General features: G+C 46.0%; 1 protein-coding gene across 1 annotated transcript; it reads right to left on the bottom strand.

Moving 5' to 3' along the window:
• Window positions 1-17492: 17492 nt before the first annotated feature.
• DNAJB8 (DnaJ heat shock protein family (Hsp40) member B8) lies at window positions 17493-18155 on the bottom strand. The gene is given in 3 exon segments (XM_027640299.1): window positions 17493-17677; window positions 17680-17893; window positions 17895-18155. Coding segments are annotated over 3 exon segments (660 nt in total).
• Between the last annotated feature and the right edge of the window lie 7281 nt (window positions 18156-25436).

The raw sequence follows: 25436 nt of genomic DNA, 5'->3' as shown, positions 1-25436 counted from the left end.
GAAATGACTCCTCAGAAGGTACCATCATGGACACGGCACCAGACACCTATCCGGTCGGAATACACTGCCGATGAAAGGATGATTTCTTTTCCTGCTCTGCCTCATAAGAGGATATTCTCGCTTCTCCACATGTGAAGGGAAGATGGGTCCCTCCCATGGGGAATGTTACTGCTGGCCACCACTTCCTCTCTGAAAGCCCCATTTGAAAAGGAGGAAATAGTTGGTGGAGGAAGTTCCTGAAAAGGAATCTTTCAAATCCTTATTTTTGTCAGGTTTTTTTCAGGGGACACCCAATACGATGGAAATAATTGGTGGGGCTGCCTCAAGTGATGGAAAAATTGCAGAAAACTGCAAAGAGTGTGACAGCAAGAAAACCGGCTTATTCTCCATTTATTGTACAATATTTATCATCAACCCGTTTTGTATATTTTGCTTTCTTTTGTGTAATCTTATCATCACTGGGGTTGAAAACGATGTAATTTTTGCTCCTTTGAGTAGTTGCCAAAAAAGCACTTACGTCGGAGTATTAGTGTATCATTTGGCTAGCACATCACATAATGGTTTTTTTACAGCAAGTATTTAACCGTGTTTTCATCCTGTGGGAAAGAATGATGGGTCTGTTTTGTAAAAATAAGACCTTGTGGCAATGTGGACATGCAAGAGATAGAAACATAATGCAACAAATTAGTTTCAACACACAGAAATGAAGTAGTCCAGGCTCCATATACATTCAGCAGTGCTGGTTTTTTTCTCTCTCTTTTGTCTCTCCTATTTTTTCTTATTCTGAAATGTATTGTTGGATTTTATGGGAAAACTTTACAAGCAGAAACTATTAGAATTCATAAATAGTCACCTACTTGGTTTGGGCATGAAGGAGATGTTATACTTGTGTGTATACATATGTTTATGTAACGTATGCACACGTATAGGTAAAAACAGTATTTATGAGTGCATCAGAGAGAGATAGAGTAGTTGTTGGTCCCAAGCGGGTATGATAAAATTCATCCTTTTTTTTGACTCTATGCAAGTTCATGGCGTTGAAGCAAGAACTAAACTAACTTTATTATAGCCTGCACAAATACTTTGAGTTTTAGCAATGGAAACAGTATTTCGAAGCAGAAGAAATCTGATCATTACAGAAAATGAAGACCTGGAGCAAAAAAATAATTTGTCTTTAGGTGCTTTGGAAATAATCAAGCAGTTAATCATTGCAATTTGAGGTGATCCCATTATATCCCTCCCAAATAGTGGTTAAGTGAATCTCTATTACAACCTGAAACCCACCATTAACTTGAAGCCCATTCATGCTGTGAACCACATCTTTCCATTCTGTGTGTTTCACAACTTGCCCCAAATAATGGTCACTCACCTCTGCCAGAAAAACATTAGAGTTGCTCTTTTGAAGTTCTCCCCTTCTTAAACTTTGTTCTATGTATTAAAATGTCCCAGTAAACTGTGACTAAGATTTCTTTTTCTTTGTATGAAAAAATTCACCAGGTTATCTCTCAGCATTTGCTATATATTCTGTTTGATGTCCACCTTCCTTTTTTTCCAGCAGCCACTTACCCATTTGTGCAGTTACATGCACATTTGTATTTTGTCATGTCTGAATTCAGACCCAGAGTCTGGAGATGCCAAGTACGTGCCTAACTTTACTTATGCAAGAACGAAGTGGAGTTGAGCATATGGCTACATGGTTCCTATGTAAAATAAAATATGCCACTCAGCAAATTTACTAGGGCTTTATAGTGAGTTATCATCAGCAGTTGCACTAAAATACAACACAGAAAAAAGACTCCATAACAGAGACTTCATGATGGAATAGGCTTTTTGCATGTCTTGTCTTTGCTAATTTACAGCAATCCATAACTTCCAAAAGCATCTATGAATTGTTCTCTGAAAGCCTTTCATCCTGAAGGGTACTGGGAAACCACACTGCTCATTGGCTGAGTCAGGGTGCTCAAAACCTGCCCTTTGGGTGCCCAGGTCCTTTCTTTGAAATAAGGGCTTTTATTGTAACAAACACATGCTTAGGGAGGGTTTCTCCAGACTGCCTTTGTATTTCAGGAGTATTCTGCTTTGAAAAACTGGAAAGCCCCTGTTACACTGCCATAAATGAGTCATTAGAAAAATGAGATGGGAGAGGGGGGATGTAGACTATCCTACACATCTGCAGTCCCAGTAAGGAGGATGTGTGAGCTATGGCTTGCAGGAGGAAGATGCATCCAGTGTTTTCCAAACATTTGCTTTCCTAACCAATCTTGCTCAAGTTGTGAGCAGAGCTTCACCTCTCCTGTGCTATAAGAAGAATGATCAAAAGCAAAGAAGAGAAGGTGAGTCAACGGTGACTAAAGACCTTGCATAAATTCCTGACAAATGGCTGGCAGGGGAGATACATAGCAGAAACATGAAGCAGCCTGGTTTTACTTTGAGCAACACTTTATCTTCACTGGGACATCACCACTGTGTTATATCATTTCCTCCCCAGGCACAGCCATGGAAGAACAAGACCTTCCCATAATGGGACAGCACAAGCAACTGGGATATTTTTCATGATTGCCTTGGGAGTGCCACCAGCCATAACAGAGCAAAGACTTGGGGCAGGAGGTGTAACGCAGGAAGAAGAGCTAATAAATGACCTTTGCAATAGCGTGATCGAGTTAAGCCCACCAAAAAATGATAGCTGAGGTAAGAGTTGGTTCAGGAGCTGTGTCCTGCCTGAAGGGCATAACCAGGTAGTCAGGCAGATGGGAGCAAACTTGCCACACTGGATTTTTTTGGAGGGCTTGTGTTACCCTTGATAAAAATCTCATTGGTATTTGGGGCAGAATAGATATGATAGACACTTAACTTGGCTCTCCTTATGCTCTTCCACTACTGTTTTGCCAAAATCCCAGCATTGGATTACTCTTTCTCAAAAAGAAAAAAAAATAATAATAAAAAAAAAAAGCCCTGGCCTGGATACATGTCCCAAATTTTTAGGCATTTTTTTCAATACCTCTGCAAAACTCTGCTCCTAGTGAAGCTGAGCTCCTTCAGGGTCCTACATCCTCGCTATGCCAGCCACGTGTAAGCTGCTGCTACACCCTCTCCCCTGCTGAGCCCCTGCTATGTGGGCACAAACCCCAAACATGTGCAGCCCAAGTACAGCAGTGACTGTCACTGCAGGGCTCCACACGTCTCGAGCCTTCCTTGTAAAACTCTCTGGAAGATATGTCCTGTGCAGAAAGAGGATTAAATAAAATTTAAGCTTCTAGAAGCAGCCCTCCTTTTTTTTTTTTTTTACTGGAGAAACACCTCCTTACCCTCAGTTAATTCATACTGATTTTTAGAAAAATATGCTCTTTTCTAGGATCTTGTAAGATGGCAGGAGCCAAAGGACTGTGCAGAGTCTCGTGCTGTAGTCAGAGTTCAAAAAGGTGAGTTCCCCTGGGAAGGAAAGATTGGTTTTCTTGTTTAATGCCGTCTCTTGTTTAAACTTAGAGATTTGAATGGCCCATTTCTCTTTTCTTTTTTTTTCTGAATATGTTTATCTTCATGTCTGAAATATTTTGTGAACTTTGCTTTGTGAACTTTGCTTTTTCATCCCTGTAAAGGGTATCTCTTAGATAAATTCTTGTTTCTTGCATCTTCGATCTATAACCGCAGAGATGTAAGAGAAAGAACATTTTCATAGAGCAGTTATTTGACATGAAGTTATGGTAAATGTATTTGCTCTGCCTGTTTCCTCTTTATATTGACTTTCCATTAATATCCTGGCATACACATACATATACATGTATATGAATACAACTGGCAACAGATAAAATAAGCTAATGGTAGAGAATGCTGAGGGGTGAGGGGCAGCTTTACACTCTTTTCAATATGTTTTTCTAAACTTTTTGACCACCTAAATGGGTATAAACAAGCATGTGAGAGGTATGTTCGCTTGGAGCCAGATGAAGGATTTAAATTTCAGTTTTCTGATGACAAGTGCTGTAAGGAGTGATGCAAGTGATGAAAATTAGTTGCAGAAAATAAAAAAAAATGTATCCCAAACTTTACTTGCTGTTCATAGGGAGAAAGCAGAATTCATTAAATGAATAATTTGATCCAAATGATTTGTCCAGTTGCTGAAGGAGCTAGCAGGATGTCAAGACTTGTGTATTAGTTTGGTTACAACTACAGTGATGAGGAATGCAATGCAGAAAAGCTGGGGGTTTATTAGATGGAAGCACAAGCAATTCCCGAGACACTGTATTGTTTCCTTTATGTTTCTGAATGAGTGTTGCTGAACATCGGGACTGGTGCACTCAGCAGAGGGCAAACGAGGCTGGTCACCAGAGTGGGCAAGGCATGTTGGGGCTGTGCACACCCCATGCAAGGGTGTTAGGAGACCTTCTCATGGCCCCCTCTGCTGCAATACAGAAAATATCTCTCATCCTTTTCCACCATGGAAAGGGAAAGGGCTGACAGAGGGTTGTTGGCGCTGCCCCTTCAGGGATGGCCGGACATGGGGGCTACTGGCCCCATGGATGCTCTGCCTGCTCCAGCCTCACCACCTGTGTCAGTCAGAAAAGGTTTTTCCAGTCTAAAAATAAGCAGCTGGTGTCTGGAGTCTGTTTGTGGGAGCGTGTGTCTGATATGTAATTTGAACTTGATTGCAAGGGCCTTGTAACCTCCCCTGGAGCCAGTGCTGCCACCCTGGAGCCAGCTCCCCTCTCCCCCAGGTGACCAGGCTGTTTGTGAAGCTGGGCTCCTTGGTCCAGGTAGGCTCCAGCTTCCCACCTTACCATTTGGGGAATTATTGGGCAGAAAAGGCTTCACAGCACATTATTCTGTTTGCACTCCTCTCCCACTGCTTTGCACAGAGCTACTGAAACCTATTTGTTTGGCAGCCACTGAAACTTGAAACTGATGAGGATGAGCAAGGGAAGGGAGAGACCTGTAATTTCCAAGAGTGAATCTTAACTGCAAAAGCTTAATGTTTGCTGCAGAGCACTTTGGGAAAGCTGTTACTGTCTTGGGATGCTGCTGTTATGAATGGGGCCAACTTGTAAATTCACTTCTGGATGTTATCTTCCTTGCTTGGAAACTTTTGTATCTGCAGTGCTTGACCAGAAAATCAGGAGGAGAAATTTAGCTTGTGCATTGCTTATGTGTGCTGGATGGGACCTTTCCTGGTCCAGACTTTTAATGCAGCCATTTAATTAGAAGAAAAGTGGTACTAATAGGGAGATGGACTGATGAATTTTAGTGTTAATCCCATCGCCAAAATGCTGAGGCAAAGCCTGACTGTGACTCTGCTCGTGGGACTGAGTGAGGAGAGTTTCCATGCAGCCTGGATAAAATATGTCCATCCTGGTCCTATTTTATAGCATGGAAATCAGAGTGGGTTTGGAATATGTAGCTGGAAAACCAGGTGCAGCATTGATCCAATTTCCATTTTATCCAAATAACCAGAACTTAGAGAGAGAGGTTCTAACGGAAATGGGTTTGGCAGGCAACAAGAAGAGGCCCAGTCAAACTTCTCCAGGACCAACAAACTCCCCTGCCCTTCCATATATTTCAGAATCATCTCTCCAACTCAGGGACCCCCTTGGCTATGGGTTTTCTGTGTCACAAAGGCTGGCTCTGACAAACATTTTTAGAATCACCATCTGTCAGCTTTTCCTTCAGGGATCCCCATTTACAATAGCTTGTATCCAGGCCATGTGCAAATCCCACTGGGCTGAAACTTGGCCCTGCGCAAGGTTGGCCTGGATGCAATTAACAAACACAAAATTTATTCAATTTAGTTTGGCCAAAAATATAAGATTCTTTTGTTTGCAGATGCTGAAGTTTAGATGCCTTTCCAAACTTATCAAGGACAAGGGAACCACTTTGGAGCAAGTAACAGCCAACCAACCACTCTGGAGAAAATAACAGCCAACCCCAAAGTCATCCTAGAATTCAAATTGAACTGCAAACCTACGCACCAAGTAGTTTGTGAAGCTTAGAAATGGAGTCTATTTTTCCTGATTAATTTCTGCTGCTGTCCCTGAACTTCATTGTTCTAACTGGGCTCTAGGTAGAAACATGGAAACATCAGAAGAAGAAAACAAGTCTTTGCAGCCTCTAGGGGGGTACAGCAGGAAGTATCGGAAATCTCCTGGGAGTTTTTCAGTTCCAGGAGATTTGAAGAAATGTCTGACCCAAATCCCAGAGTTTCCAGGTTAGGGCTGTTACATGAGTGTGTCTAAATTGCTTTGGTCTGAAGATGCAGCTGGAAATCTTGTAAGATGGGGATCTGTCTTTCTTGATTGTCCATCCAGGCTCTCCATTTTTAGGTCTTATCTACCAGACTCAAGCGTGATAAACCTCATGGTGTTTGATTTATCTGTGTCAGAAAGACCAAGGGCTGTCAGCCCTGCATTCACATCTTTGTTTCCCAGTTCTCACCAAAGTACCAGACCACTTAATTTATTCCCATCCTCCATGCAGGTACCCTGCAGAATTCCTGTCTAGGACATGTGTCCTTCAAGCATTTCTAACTCCTGTCTGCTCCTCTGACCCCTGGTCCGGGAGGTTGCAATACCTGAGCTGTGGGGTGGGATGAGGCTGAAGGAGAGGTACTCTGCACGTACCCAACATCAAGCAGGCCTGGGACAAACAGCTAATGCAGTGCAAGGATCAGCATGGCTTTAAATACTTGTGTATAAGCATTCCTGAGACTACCTTGCTCTTGGAAAGGTAATGCTGGAGCATTTTATAAAGATGATTTTTATTAGTTAAAGGGAAGCTGCCCCAGCCATCTCTGATGAAGCAAACACCCAGGAGTTCTGGGGATGTTTGGCCACCCCTTCTCCAAACCTCCCTGCCAGTAGAGGAGGGGAAGCAGATCAGGTGTGATAAACCCACACAGTGCCCTCTGCAGCAGCCAGGCCGGTTGCTGTCAGAGTAGCTAGGATGCTGTTAGTATGCTGGGGCTGTGCAGTTCCTCTGCCATCTTCATTCACCTTAGAAATGTGAAGTTTGAATGGTTTATCTCTATTAATCACCAGCTCAAAAAGCTTTGTGCACCAAGGGCCGCAGATAATTAACTTCACTATACTGCTTGTCTTATCAGTATCAACCTCTTGTCCTCCTGTGAAATAGTTAAAACCATCAGCCCCTTTTTACTTTTCCATTTAACTCTAATGCTTTAACACTGATGTTCTAAATGGCCCTGCGATTCATACTTATTAGACAAACCTTTCTTTCTGCATCTCTTATATTTTTTGATAATTGGCCATGTATGTTTCTAAGGGGCTCAACAGCTTTTCATGCCACTATACTAATAATTAAAGGTTTCTCACAGCCTTTCAAATTTCTCTTTACCTTCTTTTCTTTGATAAGTATAATTTGCTGTTTAATTGGAGAGGAAGGAGGGGAGAAAAGTGGTAGTAGGAATAGGCTGACTGCGTAGGAAAAGGTTTTGTTTAACAAAATTCTCTAATTTTAAAAAAATCTGTGTTGTTTCCCCTTTTTTGTCCCTTGGACAAAAGCTCCCTTGCTGGAACTACCAACCCTCCCACACTGTAGTATGTTGTAACAGTGAGAGGAAAGGAGGAGGCAGGACAGAGAAGCCCCAAGGGGCTCCCTAAAGGCAGCATCCTGCATCTCCAGAGGATAAAGAGGATTTTAGATGATCTGTTGGACTTTTTCTCAGCTCCAGCCAAGAGTTCCACTGTGCCAACAGAGAGAGGATGCTGGGTCTGGAAGAGCCCCATTACTTCCATGGCCATCTCTGCTTCCCTAGGTGTTGCCTGGCTTGGGAGAGGTGTTTTGGAAGTCTTGAGGTAGTATTATGGGGGAAGGATGGGATGTGGAGTACAGAAACTCTGCTACTCTGACAGCCCATCTGGCTCCATTTGCACAGGTCAGGCCATTTGAACTTGGAGAATCCAAAGCCTTCAGTCTTCACTAAAGATACTCTGAAAAATACTACTCAATAGCTCCCATTCTAATTTTGAAATTAATTCACTCTTTCCATGTACATGGGTTCAACTGGCATTAATGCTCTTGTGGGACACAGAATCATAGAATAGATTGGGTTGGAAAAGACCTCCAAGATCATCAAGTCCAACCCCTGATCCAACTCCAATTACTATATCACGGCACTAAGGACCACGTCCAATCTCTTTTTAAAAACCTCCAGGGATGGTGAATCCACCACCTCTCTGGGTAGGCCGTTCCAATGCCTGATAACCCTCTCTGTAAAGAATTTCTTCCTAACATCTAACCTAAACCTCCCCTGGCAGAGCTTGAGCCCATGTCCCCTTGTCCTATTGTTGGTTGCCTGGGAGAAGAGACCAACCCCCACCTGACTATAACCTCCCTTCAGGTAGTTGAAGAGAGTGATGAGGTCGCCTCTAAGCCTTCTCTTCTCCAGACTAAACAACCCCAGCTCCCTCAGCCTCTCCTCATAGGACTTGTGCTCAAGTCCCTTCACCAGCCTCGTTGCTCTTCTTTGGACCCGCTCCAGCACCTCAATATCCCTCCTGAACTGAGGGGCCCAGAGCTGAACACAATACTCAAGGTGTGGCCTCACCAATGCAGAGTACAGGGGAAGGATCACTTCCCTGCTCCTGCTGGCCACACTGTTCCTGATGCAGGCCAGGATGCCATTGGCCTTCTTGGCCACCTGGGCACACTGCTGGCTCAATATACATATACTAGTGTATTCTTCTACACCCTAGAGTCGTGTGACGGGAAGCTCTTTAGCTTTCCTTCAAAACAAAACATTTATGCAGTTGAGCAGAGAAGGATGGAATTGTGACTCCAGTGCTCTGAAATGATTATATGGAAAAAACATCCAACACTGTGTTTTGAGACTTGTGATTTTTCCAGCAGCTCTTGATGTGGGGAGGAGGTGGAAGCAAAAGGAAAAGAGAAGAGTTGATCCAAAGTTTTTGACTGTTGGATATGGGCAACATGGTGTTGTGCTCCTCCAGTCATTGTGCAGCGACCATTTCTTACCAGTGCTAGTATTGAATTGCAAAACAAGTTCATGCAGAATTCATACACTTACTTTTTAAGTGAAGAATTCATACAACCTGTGATCTATTCTAGGATTATTCTCCAACAGGGAAGGAGGAAGAAAAAGGCTGGTGGTGCCTCTGCTGTGAATAATTTATCCCATTCTACTAGCCTGGGTGCTAGGTGACCCCTTTTCTTAGCTCCCACTAGGGTTGGGGAGGAGTGCAGGCTGCCTCCCATATCTCCGTTAGCTGCTGGGGGTTAATAGGGGCACTCAACACACACAAGCACACTCTAAGCAGGGTCAGGGGGCAGCCAGCACATTGTGACCTAAAATTTGACAGCTTTTACTCATTTCATGTTAGGGGACCTCATTTCTCTTTGGGCAACTGCCTAGCCCAGTGCCTGTGCCTGGGATGCACAGTGCTGTGGGAGCCTGGCTAGTCCCCTCTGAGCACTGGGGACAGCAGTGACCCCCTGCACAGATGCACTCCTATTCCATATCCTGAATTGCCAGTATCATGAGGGGAAATGAAAAGCAACAGCGTCTGTTGCGTGACCAGCCCTTGTCCCACTGCCATCTCAAGATGCTTGAAGATGCTTCATTCCAGATAATTTGTATTTTATCCCACCAGGTCCTGGTGCTGTGTTGCAGCATGACAAACCTTTCCAGCTCACCAAGGGGCCCTGACAGTGTCCGGGCTGCTGAAACACCAGGAATCTGACCTTGGTAATTCCCATGTGCTAGCATTCGTCTCACCCAGGGATTTATTTTTGGTAACTGTGATGTGAATAGTGGTAAGATCTCTTCCTGAGCTCCAAGCAACATGCCTAAGAATTCTCACCGATGCTTCAGTTTTCTCTCCCTCCCCAGAGACAAGGCTTTGAGGGCAATTCTCTTATCTCTGCTCGTTTTGTTTTGGTATATTATGCAGCAGAGTGTCTCGAGGTGTCTCTCGTCTTTCCTCCTTTCCAGTTGTCTGTCTCCGTCCATCACTTTGTCATCCTCAGCTGCTTGTTAGTCTCTCCGTTTTCCTTCTTGTCCCTAGTTGGTCCATTTGTCATTTTTTCTCAGCAGTCCATGCTCCTTTCTCTCCCACTTCTTTTCTGCCTCTTGTTTCTCTCTTTCGGTTTTTCCCCCCTAGTGTCGGAACTTCTTTCTTTGATTCCCCCCCTCCACCTCCCACCCTTTATAGTGCTGTTATCTGTGATTTTGGCAAAGAGCACATTTATTGGGGAGGAATATCCCCATGGCAACGCAGCAGATGGTGACTTTTGATTAACTTGGCTTTTTTTTTTTTTCCCCCGACTGCCAAATCACAATCCGTCTTTGAAATTAAATCAGGCTGTGATAGCATCAGTTGTTCTGGAGAGGGGACGAGAGAGAAACAAGACTGAAGTATTACAGCGGGAGCCAGGATGTAATGCAAATTCGTGTTTTTTAACCCCAGCAATAAAAACCCCTGTTCGTTCCGGGAGCAGGAGGAACCACAAGAGAGGGAATAATAAAATAAAAAAATAAGATTAAGAAAATGTTATAACCCCACATGGGCTCCTCACTCTGACCACGCTGGAACGTGCATCTCTGTAACACTGATGTCACTGCTTGCCAAGTCACTTGGTGCTGCTGGGCCTCATTCTGCAGCTGCTTAAACACCATTGAGGGTTTTCCTCATGCCATGGGTAGTGGGAAGAGGCCAGGTTCTTAGCTGAGCAGTTCAAGCAACTATTTATTTACAGGGATGCAGTGTCCAAAGTGGCAAGGAAAGCATTTGCAAGCAGCAGGAGGAAGGCAAGAAAGCAGCTTCTGGAACGCATTGGAGGGAGGTGAGAGGAATTCAGGGTAAAGTGAGGAAGTGGAGGAGCTGGAAAGAGTGGATGGCATCTCTGAGCCAAGATGCTGAGTGATCAAGGGCATGGGAAAGTGAGGAGCTGCCTACAGTGGCACCAGGGAGGTCTGAGCCTGGGGAAGGAAGGGCGCAAAGTTCTGCCAGCCACGAAGAGAGAGTTACAGGGCATAGCCCCATGGAAGATGGGAGAGCAGATACTGAAGTCAAACAGTAAAGAACTTTCTTGAATGCTTCAGAAGTGGGTGGTATTCAAGTCCCATGAGCTCCTTTGCCTGGTGCTTTTTGGAGGGTGACCAAAGGTGAACGCAATTGAGTGTTAATCATAGCCAAAGATAAAGAAGGGCTTGAAAATAAAAGCTGCAGCGAGGAGATGACTAACGACCCAGCAATTTCATGGGAACTGACGCGTTGTCTCAGGCTGTGAGGCTGCTGGACGGCTATCTCCAATTACTAACCTTCCACATACAGCAGGTTAGAAAGCAGTTGTCTGGTCTCAGCACTGACTCTTTTCGATGCAGTGGGTTTAGCAGTTGTGGTTAAAGGCAAATAAGGAGTCACATTCAGTCTTGGTGAGGTTCAAATGAGATGGTGGAGTTTTACCATAGAATCACACGATCATAGAATATGCTGAGTTGGAAGGGACCTGTCAGGACCATTGAGTCCAACTCCTGGCTCTGTGCAGGGCACCCCAAGAATCACACCATGTGCTTGAAAGCAAAATCAGAAACAAAGTGCCTCAAGGGTTAGTACCCCCTCCTGTCTTGGGCTGTAGCATGGTACTTTCTGGTACTGTGGAGAGCAAGCACATATGAGTGCTTGGTATGCTTCATGTCAGCCTTGAGATACTCAAATTCCATCACCAGGCCCTCTTCTGCCTTTGCAAAGAGGATCTAACTTTTTGTAACACAGCTTGATAAAAACGCTTTTCCTGGAGGAGCTCTTTTCTTAATGTAAGATTCAAACCTGCAGCCTTCTGTAAAAACTTTAAAGATACGGGGTTATCCTGTCCCTTACATTAAAAAAAATAATAGAGGAGCTCCCACTACACTTTCTGAGAAGCAGTCCATATTCTTTTGCTCTCTAGGAGCTCTAGGCCACCACCATGTCTCTCCCACTGCTTTTTTTAGTCAAACCGGTGCTTTTTCCTGCTCTGCTCCAGGAGACACTGTGGGCTGTCTTAAGTTCTTCCAGGATAAGCTCTCTGTCCAATAGATAAAATTTTGCTGCAGATGTTGTTGCTTCTGTTGAAGATCTCAGTTCAGGAGTGTTTTGTGTCTGCTGTGTGTTAGATCTGATGTTCTTTGAGAAGAAGATAAGATTTCAGTGCAGGAGATGAATCAGGTAGCCACTGGAGCTTAACTGGCAAGAGATATCTCAGGGCCCAATTCTTCCCTGTGAGACCCAGGCACAAGGGAGATCTCCAGTCTGCAGAGGTTCGTGTGTTGGTGGAAAGCATCAGAGAAGTGCTTCATGAGCACAGTGCGATCTAGACCCCTGTTTGAGTCTCAGATCACTAGTCAGAGTTTGACCCATGGCTCATTCTGTGTAGATAGTAATTGTAGTTTAGACAAGCTTTTATATCTGCTGGTTGCTGCTTCTTCCTGTTTTGGTCAGATTACCATTTGATTTCTTGTCCCAGGCACCTTGGCAGTGTCTGTCTGTCCCCAAATCTCTCCCTTCCTCGCATCTCCCCTTGCCCTTCATGAGCGCCTTGCAACCATGCTCTTCTCTCCCCTCGTGTGCAGCCCCCAGAGTGGTTGGCACCCAGTGTGCCTTGGTGTAGGAGCCGCACACTGCGTGCCTGTGCGCTTGCTCTGCCCCCTGCTACCATTGTGCCCCAGTTGGTAACATCCAGCGGGATGTGTAGGAGCTGCTGATGGACGAAAGCCAGACCTGCCCTGCGTCCTGCCCCTGCAGCTCATCCCCTTCGCACAGCATTTGTGTCCTGAGCGTTCCCAGCACGGCAAGTGTGGCATCCGCAGGGCTGCGATCCAGTCCGTGGAGCTGCACAAAGCAAACCGGCTGTGACACCACGACACAGCGCTCGGGCCTCTCCGGCTTGACACCACATCATTATATATTGATGCCATGACACCAGCGCTCAAAATAGAATCAGGACAATTTGATTTCCTGCAGATCTCAGGATGGGGTCATAAAAACGGAGACTGTTCTGGAGAAATGGGATAGGGTGGAAATGTTTGTAGTGACATCACAGCCAGTTCCATGCCAATGGCCTCCTACTGCTGCAAACATGTGATTGTGATTTTGCTGCACGCTCCATCAGAAAAGTGCCAGACTGGTCGGGGAGGGAGGGAGAGGGAGGGAGGAGAAGGGGCGGAAATATTCTGTTCTTGTATCTTAATTCAAATATCTGACAATAGCCTTGCAGCCCAGGGTGCTGAGTGATCAGGAGTGGAACCATGTTGCTGAGGCTGCTGCCAGATCAGCATAGTTCAGGATGTTGCAGCAACCTAACCGAGGGCTGAATAAGGACCTTTGATTTTATAGTGGAGGGTCTTGATCTGCACTGGGCTGCTTTATTGGAGAGTTGGGTGGTCTTGTTGTGCTCACTCTTCCTCAGTGCTCCCATTTGCTTCTAACGTCATTTTTCTTGGCAAGAAGAATGTACAGGCCTGAAATATGGCTACAAAAGCAACTGCAGAGTTGTTGTCTTTTAGGGGTTCCCATTATAGAAAGGAACAGATCTCAGTGTTGAAGTTTCACCCATGAAGCAGGAAGCAGCAGGAAGGGATTTAAATAGCTTGAGGATAGAGACAGAAAGAAGGGAGAAAAGAGAGGAAAGAAACAGAAGCCAACACAGAAAATAAAACTAGCCTGAGGGCATTGTAGGAGGAAATCTCATGTCCGTTGCTCCAAAGATGGCACTGATTGGTGCAAAGCCCATCTTGGTAGCAAGATCCTTCCCGAGAAACAGTGGAGATCAGCCCTGGCTGTGTCCAGCACATGTAACCTTGGGGGGCTGTGGAGAGGAGCAGTATCTGCCAGGGGGACAGGAGAGCAAAGGGATCCAGCTAATGCACTCGTCTATCAGATTAGGCTGTCAAAAACCAAACCGTTTCCATCACTGCCCATGAAGAGACTCTCCCTGCTTAATGGGATGTTGGTCCTGTTGTTGTCACTCCAGGGAGAGGGGCTGCTGCCACCACAGTGTGCAGCAGGCTGTGAGTTTAAAATCCTATTAGACAGGGACTAACAGTTGCAAAAAGAAAGCAGGTATCCCCTAGTGGGGATTTAAAGATGTTTAGACGTAATTTGATTTTCTAAGCAGATGTCATTATTGTTAAACAGTTGCCCACTTGATATGTTCAAGTTGTTGGCTGTAATTGCTAAAATTAGCAGGTCTGCATAGAGCAAAGGTCAGTCGGTTAATATTGTGATTTAGTATTTTATGAAGTAATTCCAAATGCTTTTATGTATGTTTTTGTTTTTGCAGCCTAAGCCCACATTAAAGTAGTTGTGGGCCATGCTAATAAAATAATGACTCAGCCTCCCAGCACAGACCGCCAGCCGGGCTCAGCAACGGTGCTCGAGCCACCTTTGGTCCCTGCTCTGCCTGGTGCCCTGGGCCAGCCAGGGCCCCGCGTTTGGGTTTGGAGCTGCAGTCAAACAGGAGGCTTCCAACTGCCCCCCAGTGTGACATCTTCAAGCAGAGCTGGTGCTGGAAATGAGCCCATCGAGTCCAGCAGTGACTGAAGGATGAGGGGCCGGTGCGCACAAGGGTCTGCCGCGGGTACCCGTGTTCTTCTGAGGTGGATCAACTGCACGTGCAAGTGCATGCAAGCACCTTCAGCCATGAAGACACCTGAAAAACTCACCACCAACCAGGCAAGGTCCCAAAATACAGCTTTTTAGAGGGAAGATGCATTTTTGGAAGAGGAACAGAGAGCTGGGATTGGGCAAGGCAAAGACTCCCAGTTTGTGCTGTGACTGGTTGGACATCTGGTGTTGCTTCCTCCGGCACTGCAGCTGCTAAATGGCATGAGAAAAAGCTTTAAAAAACTCCTTGAAGGTGTTGGGGTTTTCCTGGCAGGCTCAGTGTGAGTCTGATCCCACGTCCTGGGACAGAAAACTGTTCTCTTCCAAGGCAAGGTTTGCTGGGGTTCACTTACCTTTCTCTATAACAGAGATACAACCCATTCCCAGGGGTGGTTTGGGCACACCTGGCAGATTTCTTGCTATTGCAGGAATGCAGGACTTTACTAATGCAGTCTGACCTGCTCTTTTACCACCAGACCTTTATGACTGTCTATTTTTTTTTTTTTTTTTAAATCTCAGACAATAATCTCAGAAAGTGCTGAGAGGCATTGTGTGGCCTGAACAGGAAGATATGGTAGAGGACCTCCTGGACTTGACACTTACTGGGTAAGCTGGATCCCTTTCCAATCTGTGTTCCCATATTCCTGCTAGCAGGTTTTGGTATGTGCAGCTGCCAGAGCTGCCCCAGGAACTCTCTGTGGCTGCAAGCAGCAACAGACACACTCTGATCCAGGAGATGGGAAAAGGAAGAACTTGCTCTTAGGTGCTGCCTCAGACACCAACACAGGAGAGGGAACTGGTGACCCTAGACAGGATAGGTCTAAGATGTGTGTAGATTTGCATATCTTGATCTCAGATCAAGAAATATTTTGTGCATACATAAAAATATCCCATTAGAGACAAGACTGAAGTAAAGTTTTAGCACTAGAAAGCTGAAAGGGTTGAGGAACTGGGAATTCAACTCTGGTCCAGATTTCAAAACATGTTATTTTGATCAAAGACCATTTCAGTTTCCAATCTGAAATGTGCAGTTTAGTTTTTTTGTTGATTTTTTTAAATTTGTTTCGGTTTTTTTTACCTTGGACTTCCTCTGAAGCAACAAAACGTAAATTCAAGAAACCGTCTCTCAAGAACATGTTGTCCACAGAGTACTGGTAGAAACATTTACTTGCATTTTCTCTGACCAAAATAATATTTTTGCACCAAGCCCCTTAAATCTTTGCAGTTCTCAGAGTCCCAATGCCTGTAGGACTGTGGCTCCCAAATTGTGGAGAAGCAGTAGACAGGCCTTGTCCCAGCAGTGAGGTTTCCCCTGCTCCCAATCACTGCTGGCCTCCCTCCATGAACCCAGCATGCAGTTAAGCTTCTCCTTGACTCCAGTGCTGTCTTTTTCTCACTGGAGAGGGATTTAACAGCCCTTAACATAAAAAATACAGTCTTGGTCTGTTTTTCTAAGGTGGACATGGCATCAGTCGCTAAGGAAGGTGATTTAAGCTACATTTGTCTTTTAAGAAGTAAAAGGCTTTGAATAAAGGGTGGCAGCATTCTGGCTAATTTAACTTATTGCTTAATGTTAGTCCTTTGCTAACAACACTACCTCACAGGCTCCTTCAAAGCACGAGAGTCTGTTATTCCCATTTTACAGCAGAGGAAACAGATGCAAAGACCTGCCCAAACACAGGCAGCAATTGCAATCTGGATTAGAGTGAAAATGTCCCTGAAAACTAGTTCCAGTCTCCAGGGAGACATCAGTGGGTAGGGAAAGCTGGGAAACTCAAGGGGATGTAGCGTGGGACCGAAACTAAAAGGCGTGTAAGATTTTAAACGCCCAAGGTGATCTGGCCAAGCAAGAAACAAGGCTCAGCAGTTCGTGTCAGCACAGGGGAGGGCGGAAACATGGGGTCTGCGTTCCTTAGCTCAGTGGAGGACGAAAGCAGTGTGCTGGCAGGCTGTGCAAGAAATGCATTGTGAACTGGCTCTTGCAGCTGTGAGCGAGACAATAAGGATGGTAAAGCACCATCTGAGTCTGCACATCCAGCTTTGCACAAAGAGGGAGCTAAAATCAGCCCCCTGGAATCTGTTGGCTCATGGTTTGGATTTAGCTCTTTGTGTTTGAACAACTCCAAGCAGAGAGGGAATATAGGTTGCCCCAGTTCAAGAGCCAAATTCACCTTTTCCCTGCTCACTTTCAACCCCTGAGCTACACAGTACTTCCCTCAGGGTCTTTGGTCATAATTTGCAGGGCATTCTTAAGAAAGCCCCAATTTTCTTTTACAGTCTGAGAAATGATATTTTTTTCCTTCCTTTGGTTTTCCTATGCCATTCCCTCTCCTCTGTGCTCTGCGTTTTCCACTGAACCTACCTTCTTGCCAGTGTACAAAACCTTTTTTCCAATGAATATGCATCTTCTGATAAACCAGAGGTAGGATATTATTTACTTATATCTCAGGGTTATGTATGAGGGTCATGCAATACTTTATTCTTTCAGTTATTAGACTTCAACACTGGCATTTCAAAGAGTGGGAAGGGGACCTATAGCTTGTCATAGAGTTCTCTTACCTGTCCATGAATCAGCCTGTCTTCTTTTGCTATATTAATCAACTTGGTCTCTTTAGCAAACCAGCAAGGTTGCTTTCACAGGTATCTGTGATACCTATCAGCTGAACAAGCAGTATTCTATCACCTTATACAGGCTTAGTAGAGTCCCACTCTTTAGTTTAGCATAACCATATCTTTACCTATGAAGTGCTTGTTCCCAACCATTGAAAAATCTGCATTGGTTGTGCCATGAACTCAGCATTTATTAACACTGCTTGCAGTAGATCCCATCTGTTGAGCTATGAGAGCACGTCCCACAGTTTGCAGTTAATGCTTGAGCTGGCAACATTAAGAATTCGGGATCTCTGTCCCATTGATTTTCACAGACTTCAGCTGGCCATCTTCTTCCACTTCCTTTCTCTCATGCCCATTCTCAAAGACTGGCCAGGTGGTGATTGTCTTGCCATTGATTACTTTAGTACAGCTAACCACTGTTGTGGGACCATGTGGCCCAACTGTGGTTTCACTAAAGGTGTAGGCGCAGAGTTTTCTGTGACTGAATTCCATGGCATAAATGACTCCCTATAGGAAGTACATGGGCTGGAGCTTCCTCCTCTTCTGCTTGTATTGTGCTGGTTTTCACCAGTGATTCTGATGTCGAAGGGGTTCTAGAAAGTATATGCAAATGGATCCCTCCCTCCAAAGAACTCTTCTTGATGGGAGAATACAAGAGGAGAACGAAAGAAGCCATTGAAACCCTCCGTTGGCTCTGTTCTCCTCAACAGACTTGTCATACAGCAATTGCTTCTGAGGGTCAGACAAAACCTTATGTGCTTCCAAAATTTCTTTGAATTTCTTCTCAGCTTCCTTCTTGCTCCTGGGGTTCTTATCAGACAAGTTCAGCCTGAGGAGCTGAACTTTGATGATCAAGTCCAGAGTTATCCTGCATCTGTTTCTGTTCCCTGGATTTGCCGTTCCTGTGGGAAATACAATATCCTCACAGGGAATCATTGCATGAAGAAGGTCTCCAAAGAAGTGCCAGTAATGAGAACTCATCTGTCTGTAACACAGTGTCATAAACACCTACTAATATCAGCATGTGTTGCAGATCACTGCCCTCTTTTCCATTATCCCACACTTTGGGAAGGAGTCAAGAGCCGTCCAGACCAAAGAGCATATGTGCAGCGTATGAGCTGGCTGCTGTCCTAACATACATCGTATGTGTGGGGGCCATGAAGGAAAGGGGCACCATGTCAGCCTGGAGAAATCAATGTGACAGAGAGAGGAAGGTGACTGAGCTGATGCATTGCGGAAGGTCTTTGTATTGCTGGTGTTCTCACTGGTCAGTGATGGGCCAGTAGTAGGGAGGTGTTTGTCATATTTGGGCAGTAAAAGTTGCTGTAGGAAATCTGGAGGCTGGAGCTGAAGGAAGCACAAAGCAGCAAAGGAGCTTGTGGTCCTGTGGGCTCACCTCATTGGGGAGGTGTTAGCTTTTGTCTCTTTTGGCACAGAAGAAATTTTCTTAGTTACAGGGTGGTTGTGCCGCATGAATTATTTTTCTGTAGCAATGGCAAAAGTAATTTGGGCCCAGCAGCAAGCTGCTGCTGCCCATTTCAACTCAGAGGGTTCTTTGCAATCCCAAGGCATCCCAAAGTGGTCTTCTACACTGAGGGGAGAGCTAAGGCTTCATGGCTCACTCACACTGTAGTGCTGTGCTTGAAATCTTCACCAAAGGGACTTGTTTATTTGGGCTAGTGGTTTTTTAAGATTGTCTATTGGACTTGAAGGGGATTCAAGCTTACCACCCACAAGTCCCCAAAATGTGCCAACAGCTCTTAGCCACTGCCAGCATGGTCCATGTGCAGGTGCTTGGCAGAAATTTCAAGAGGAATTGCTGTTCCTACTCTGTTACCCAGAAGGGAAAATGGGACATCAGAAAAGTCTCTTGGAGAGGGTCCCAGGCTAGTTATCTACTGCAGGGAGTGGGACTGTGCATGGAAGGAAGGAGGTGACTCCGCTTTATGCTGTGTCTTTGCAAAGCATCTCCTCCCCTGTTTCCTTTTGATGATGAGAGCCCATCTCAGACTGGCTGGCGCACTGGGTTATCTGTCTTGGATTTAGTGCATCCTACCCATCTGAAAAGTAGGGAGTGGTTTTCTCCTGTCAGCCCCGAATGGAGGATGCTCACTGCCTGTCTGTCTGCTGCCTGCAGCAGGCGTCAGAGATTAGCAGCCATTCAAGACAGGCCACTGCTGTGAGCAAAAAGGGTTTGCAAGGAAAAAAAGAAAGGAGAGGCAGGGAGAAAGGGAAATTGGACATGCACACACCAAGTAACTAGACCCAAATTATCCTGGCAGTCCCATCCCTAGAAACCAAGGCTTTGAAATGAGAAATGTTTTTCGTATCTTAAATCTCAAGTACAAACAATAAAAACCAGCCCAGACTGTGTTCTTTGAAGAGAAAGTACGAGTGACCTGAACAGTGGTTATCAGCAGCGTCATTAAGATAAACCCTTAACATGATTTAAAGCATCCGAAACTGAAGGCAGCACTTTCAGATACTAACAAAATGGTCTGACATTGGGGATGAAAATCAATAGTAATCTGATGTCACTAAAAATACTCAAAAGTGTCCCATGGCTGATGGAGGTGAGATTAGTGTAAATATTTGTATTCTAATCAGTGGCACGCGAGGGCTGGAGGCGGCCTTTCTGTCTATTTAATTAATGGAGTGGCTTTTTAAAAGGATCCTAATCATATGTGATTGTATCTGCTTATCAACATTTTTGCTAATTAGATGATATGGAGGCAGTCACTCTGCTAATTCCCTCATCCAAACAGCATATCCTGCACAGATAAAGTACAGTCTCTTTTTAATAAGAAACAATCATGAGACAGACTAACCTTAATGGTGGTTATTATCCGAGGATCTTTGGGATTTTCTTTTCTACCCACCCCCTCCTTCCTTTTCCTTCATTCGCTGCTTCAGTATGCCAGATGGATGTGGATGCAGTAGTCCCTGTCCCCCTGGTTCCCTGCTCCTGGCACTGCCATGTCCAGCCTGCTCTTCCTTCTCAGCCAAGCCTTAGGTCTGCAAGGGCAGAGACTGTCAGTCAGGTCAGGATGGGGAGCAAAACACAAGACACCAAGCAGCAAAATGTCCCAAGCTTTTGGTCACCCAGACCCCAACTGTGCAGCCTCAAACCCTGACCTTACTCTTGGCACCCCAATGAGCCCTAGTCCAGAAAGGATTAAGTGCCTCTGAGTTGTGAAAACATTTTTCTATTATTATTTTTTATTTTTATTTATTACATTAGATATTAGGAAAAATTTCTTCATGGAAAGGATTGTAAATAACTGGAACAGGCTGACGCCTATGGCAGTGGCTGAGTCACTATCCCTCAAGGTATTTAAAAGCCATGTAGTTGCGGCACTGAAAAACATGGGTTAGTGGTGGTCTTGGCAGCACTGGGTTAACAATTGTACTCAATGATTTTAAAGGTCTTTTCCAACCTAAGCAATTATTATTGTTGTTGTTATTGTTGTTATTATTGTGTTTTCTTCTGTTTTAAAAGAGTCTGAGGGCAGAGGACTTCTACATGAGTGGTTTCTCACCAGCCCCATTGATTCTGTGACAAGGCCGAGGTCCTTTTATCTAAGCCAAACAAGTCAGAGACATTTGTTCCAAGTTCTTCGACTATCCAAACAAACATGAGTCGTGCTTCGCTCCACCAGTCAAACTGTCATCAGATGCCCCCCTGTGGGGTAGCCCTGTTGGGAGGGGACACTGTGCTCACCCTCGGAGCCGTATTCCCGGGGAGCATGGTCAGGGATGGGCACATTGGGCCGACCTCCTGCTGGGGCATAAGAGAGAGACCTGCTTGACTTCAGAACAAGATTGAAAAATAAATAGCAAACTTGCCCTGAAGAATGTCTCCTCACCTCTCAAAATACAAAAGCAATGGCTAGGTAAGGAGAACCTGTCATGAATGTGTGTAGCTGCCATCCCAAGAGTGTCTGGGTGGAGCAGAGGAGAGAGGGGTAGGTGCCTGGTGCTTGGTTTTGGGAGGTCAGGAGTTTGCCTGCTGTTTTTGCAGCTGTGAATGTTGAGCAGAAAAGGTTTAAACGATATGGATTCCCCACTCTATGGGCACGACAGAGGATCAGCATGTTCTGTGCATTGATCCCATGTGTTGGGCTCAGCACAAAGGTTGGCTGTGGGGTGGGAGATGGGATGGCTCTGTAGAGTGCTAGCTAGGAGGGATGCCCAGATGCTGGGACACAGAGCTGAAAGAAGATCCAGGGAGCTCGGTCTTTATCCAGCTTTTCTGATACTCAGGTTGGGGTTTGAGACTAAACCAAGGTTCAGGCAAGAAGACAACCAGCTCTTCTGAGTGATGGTGGGGGAAGCACAGGAACCTCACAAAACCTCTTTTTTGAGATATGAAGTCAAAGAGGAGGGCTGATCCTACTTAGCGGAGTCAATAGTCGGCCTGACATATTTTTTGTGTTAGATCATTCCCCACACCTGGGGCAAGACCTTGCTCCAGTCTTGGAAAGTCCAAATGCTGCTGTAACTTGTGTCCATGGACGCTGACCCCCACAGAATTCAGAGCACTTTGGTTTCATTGACAGGGTCATCTCCACATGTCATCTGCAGTATCCTCATCCAGATATGGCTATGCTGAAATTGTACTCAGCAACACGGTTGGCTGGTCCTTCCACCATCTTTGTCGTGGTCCCTGGCCCTCCATCCTCTCCATGCTACACTCAGGAATTAATTCAATATTGACCACTTTCCCAGAGCAGTTTCCCATTGCTAGTTCCATGACTGAGGGCTACATCTTGAAAAGAGGAGGGACTTCTGGGCCAAGGATTGCAATGCAAGCCGTTGAGTCCTGGGGCTTAATGAGGCACTGCTTATCAGCAGAGTGTGCTTATCTGGAGCCTGCCGAGGGTGTACCTGCTCCAGCCCCATCGTGAGTGAACATGTTTTACCACCCAGTTGCAGGGAGCCGGGAGCATGGTCAGATGGCACAGTTCAGCTGATGTGTGGCAACTCGTGAAGCCGCAGCAACTTTATCACTTCACAACATCCATACATAGCCACAGCCTTGAATCTTCTCAGGGGAAGAAAGGATGATGAGTTACTGTTCTGGGATTTTCTCTCTGTCTCCAGTCAGTGGGAAGTGGTATGTGGAGCATTCATTTAATAAACCAGAGGGGAAAAGCTGTAGATCAGCTTCTCATTATTTCAGTGCTGGCTCACGCCATCACTTGGGCTTGTGCCTGACAGTTCAGTGTGTTATTTGAGGCCACTCAAACATTCTGCAGAAATGATGCCACCCTTTTCTGAAAGTGTGGGGTTCGTCCAAAGGGGGAGGGCCCGATTCCATTAGTAGCTTTACCAGTGCTAGTTTCATCTCATTTTTAGGCCTGTTTGAGAAGAAGGTATTCTCTTTGGACACTAGTCCCTGTTGAGAGCCAGCACTCCAGCAGGAAACCTTCTGGAGATAGTTTTGCTGATGTGGACCTCTGAAGTAAAGCAACTGTGGGTGGATAAATATGCACCAGTGGTGCTGGTTTGCAGTGGAAGGGGGAAGTCCTAAGTGGTACATAACTTACGTGAGGGTCCTGGTGATGTGCACATAGATCTGAAGCCCCTTGATTAAAAGAAGCAGTCTCTGTCTCTAGAAGGTAGGAGGGATGGTAATGGGCCATGTAAGTGTTTGTCCTCCAGTATTTGCTAGCGTGTTATACCTACATCCAAGAAGAGGGGCCTGAACAACCCGTGTAGCATGTGGGGGACTGATCAATTACGGATTACTTTACTGGAAGTAAAGGAAGCAGAGCCCCTGCTAAAGCTGTCAGGAAGCCTGTTCTTCTCCTGGCTATGGGCACCTTATATATGAGGCTGCCCGGAACAGTGAAATTTCCACACAGCCTCAGCAAAGGTTTGGTCCGAGTTTATTGCTGAGATTAAAAGACTGGAGAATATAAATTGTAAATGTGATGACTTAAGAGCTCATAAATTCAGTATACAGCCCCATTCCAGAGAGCTTACATGCAGTGCAGCCACACTGCCTTGGGCTCATGAGATGTCCTTGCTCCTGTTGCTCAAACCCCTACTCTCCAGAGAACCCTTCCATCCTCCCTGGCTTCCAATGCTCTGGCTGGAGATGCCATCCTGCCTGTGCACACTGTGTTTGTTGCTTATGTACAGGCATGGACTCCCTGCCGCTGCTTCAGCCCAGAAACCAGTGCTAGTGCTGGACTAGCTTATGCCACTTGTGTCCCCCACCTTGGAGTTGGGTGACCCCTGTAAGCAGAGGGCTGAGGAGAGCTTTTTGGAGGAGTGGTTAATGTGTCGAGCTGATTCTGGTGTGAGTTGTGATTAGTTTCCTACAGCTGGGTCATGGTTGTCACTGAGTTGGTCCAGGACAAAGTTCCTTAAATAAATTGCCTAGGTGTTGTAAGCACCTTTGTCATCACGTGTTTTTTTCCTCTTTTCCTAGGAAGATGGAGAGCTGGAAACCAGCCTGCTCCCAGGATTGGTCCAGCCCATGTCGAGGACACAGCTTTTGGTCTGGGAGCCCTAACTGAAGCCCACTTGTGGATGCAGCACCCAGTGCCAACCTGCTGGGAGCAAAGCTTATGACACTGTCTGAGCAAGGAGAGCTGGAGACAAATCCTAGGAGGACACCAGAAGATGCCATGGGATGACTTTCTCCCCAGTCAAGTGGACCAAGCCCCCAGTACGCAGTAAGTGTGGAGGGGGTGGGCTGGGCAGTTGGTTGGTGCAGACCTCGTGGATCCCCATCCTTGTGCAAGTGCCCAGGGGTCAGTGCTTGGGGCAGGATGTGCTTTCGGATGCCTCAGGGTAAGCCCCAGACTGCAATGGCATGTGTGGGTCAGTGCCAAGTCTTCTTTTGGGCACCAGAGTACATTTTTAGGGTCCAGCACAGGGGCCAATGGCAGTGCTTGCAATAATGCACACCAACCTCTCAGTGAAGCCAGTCCTCAAGTTCCTTCCATGTTTCTCTGAAGAAAGTGGTTTGGGCCTCCAAGATGGTATTGCTGGAAGTTTCCCATTTCCCAAGGTCCAGGCCTCGAGCTGACAGTTAAAGCAGTGTTTTCTCTCAGGGATGGCTGTGTGGCCCCAGCCCCTGGGGGCTGCTGTAGGTGTACACCAGGTGTACACCTGGTGTTTGCTCATTTCTCAGACCTTCTTTTACCAAATGAGCAAAGAAAAGGGGAGGTTATATTTTTAAAATAATTTTTAATCACTGTAAAATCCACATTTCTCCTGTTTTTCTTTTTGATGTGACTTGCAGTAGATGTGGCATTGATGCCACAAGAGCACATGTGAATGTCGGGCTGTGTGTGCAGGTTTACTGCCTGGGAGCATGGTTGGGCAGATGAAGCTAAGGGTGCACACCCAGAGGCAGTGGTCCTGCCTGAGCAGATTTAGAAACACACTGCATGTATTGGCCAAACCACTCTGCATTTTCCTACCCTGGCTGGAGTCTATTTGGCTGTGTTTTGGTCTGACAAGACTGTCTTCCCTTGCTTCCCTCCACCCAGACCTCTGAAAACTTTGGAATTTCACCTGAAATGTTTGCCATTCCTCAGCGCCCCATTTATGTGACCCACCAGAACTGCCCTTTCCCGGGACTCGGTTCTGAATGCAGAGCAGAGATAACGTTTAACAGGCAAGAGCAGATGAGAAGGAGATAAAGGAATAAGGGGAGGGGGAGAAAGGAGGGAGGGAAGGAGGAATGCAGAGGTATGTGGCTGCATGTTGTACTGTGTTTATGCATAAACAGGCACGCTTATCGATATCCAGATGTAAGCATGTGTGCAGGGTAATATCTCCTGAAACAATGGGCGCTGTTCGACTCAGGGAGCGCTGCCGGAGCCTCCCTGTCAGATGCTGCCTTGTTATCAGGTTGCAGCAGGCGTTCCCATCTAATCGGGAATCTGAGCCCCGTGAGCCGCACCCCGGGGTTTCGGAGCCTCTCCTCCAGCCTTCTGCCCACTCTGCTCTCTGAGGAGGGAGGGCAAGAGGGGACAAGAGGGGCCAAACATCGCCGGGGGTGATACCCGCTGTGTCTGCCCGTCCACCCTCACACTTCGACGGGGATGTGGGAGCTGGTGTTGCCACCTCGTTTAGGCAGGGATAGCAGCGGTGTGACACTGAGGGCACGGCCAGTCCTTGCAAGGAGAGAGCCTGGCCAGAACTGCAGCAAAGTGCCCGCTTTGTTCAATGTGGGACAGAGAATGTCAGAAGGAC

Source organism: Corapipo altera, unplaced genomic scaffold (genome assembly GCF_003945725.1).
Source record: "Corapipo altera isolate COAL_440 unplaced genomic scaffold, ASM394572v1 55, whole genome shotgun sequence".
NCBI lineage: Eukaryota > Metazoa > Chordata > Aves > Passeriformes > Pipridae > Corapipo > Corapipo altera.
This window is presented reverse-complemented; position numbering and strand designations above follow the sequence as displayed.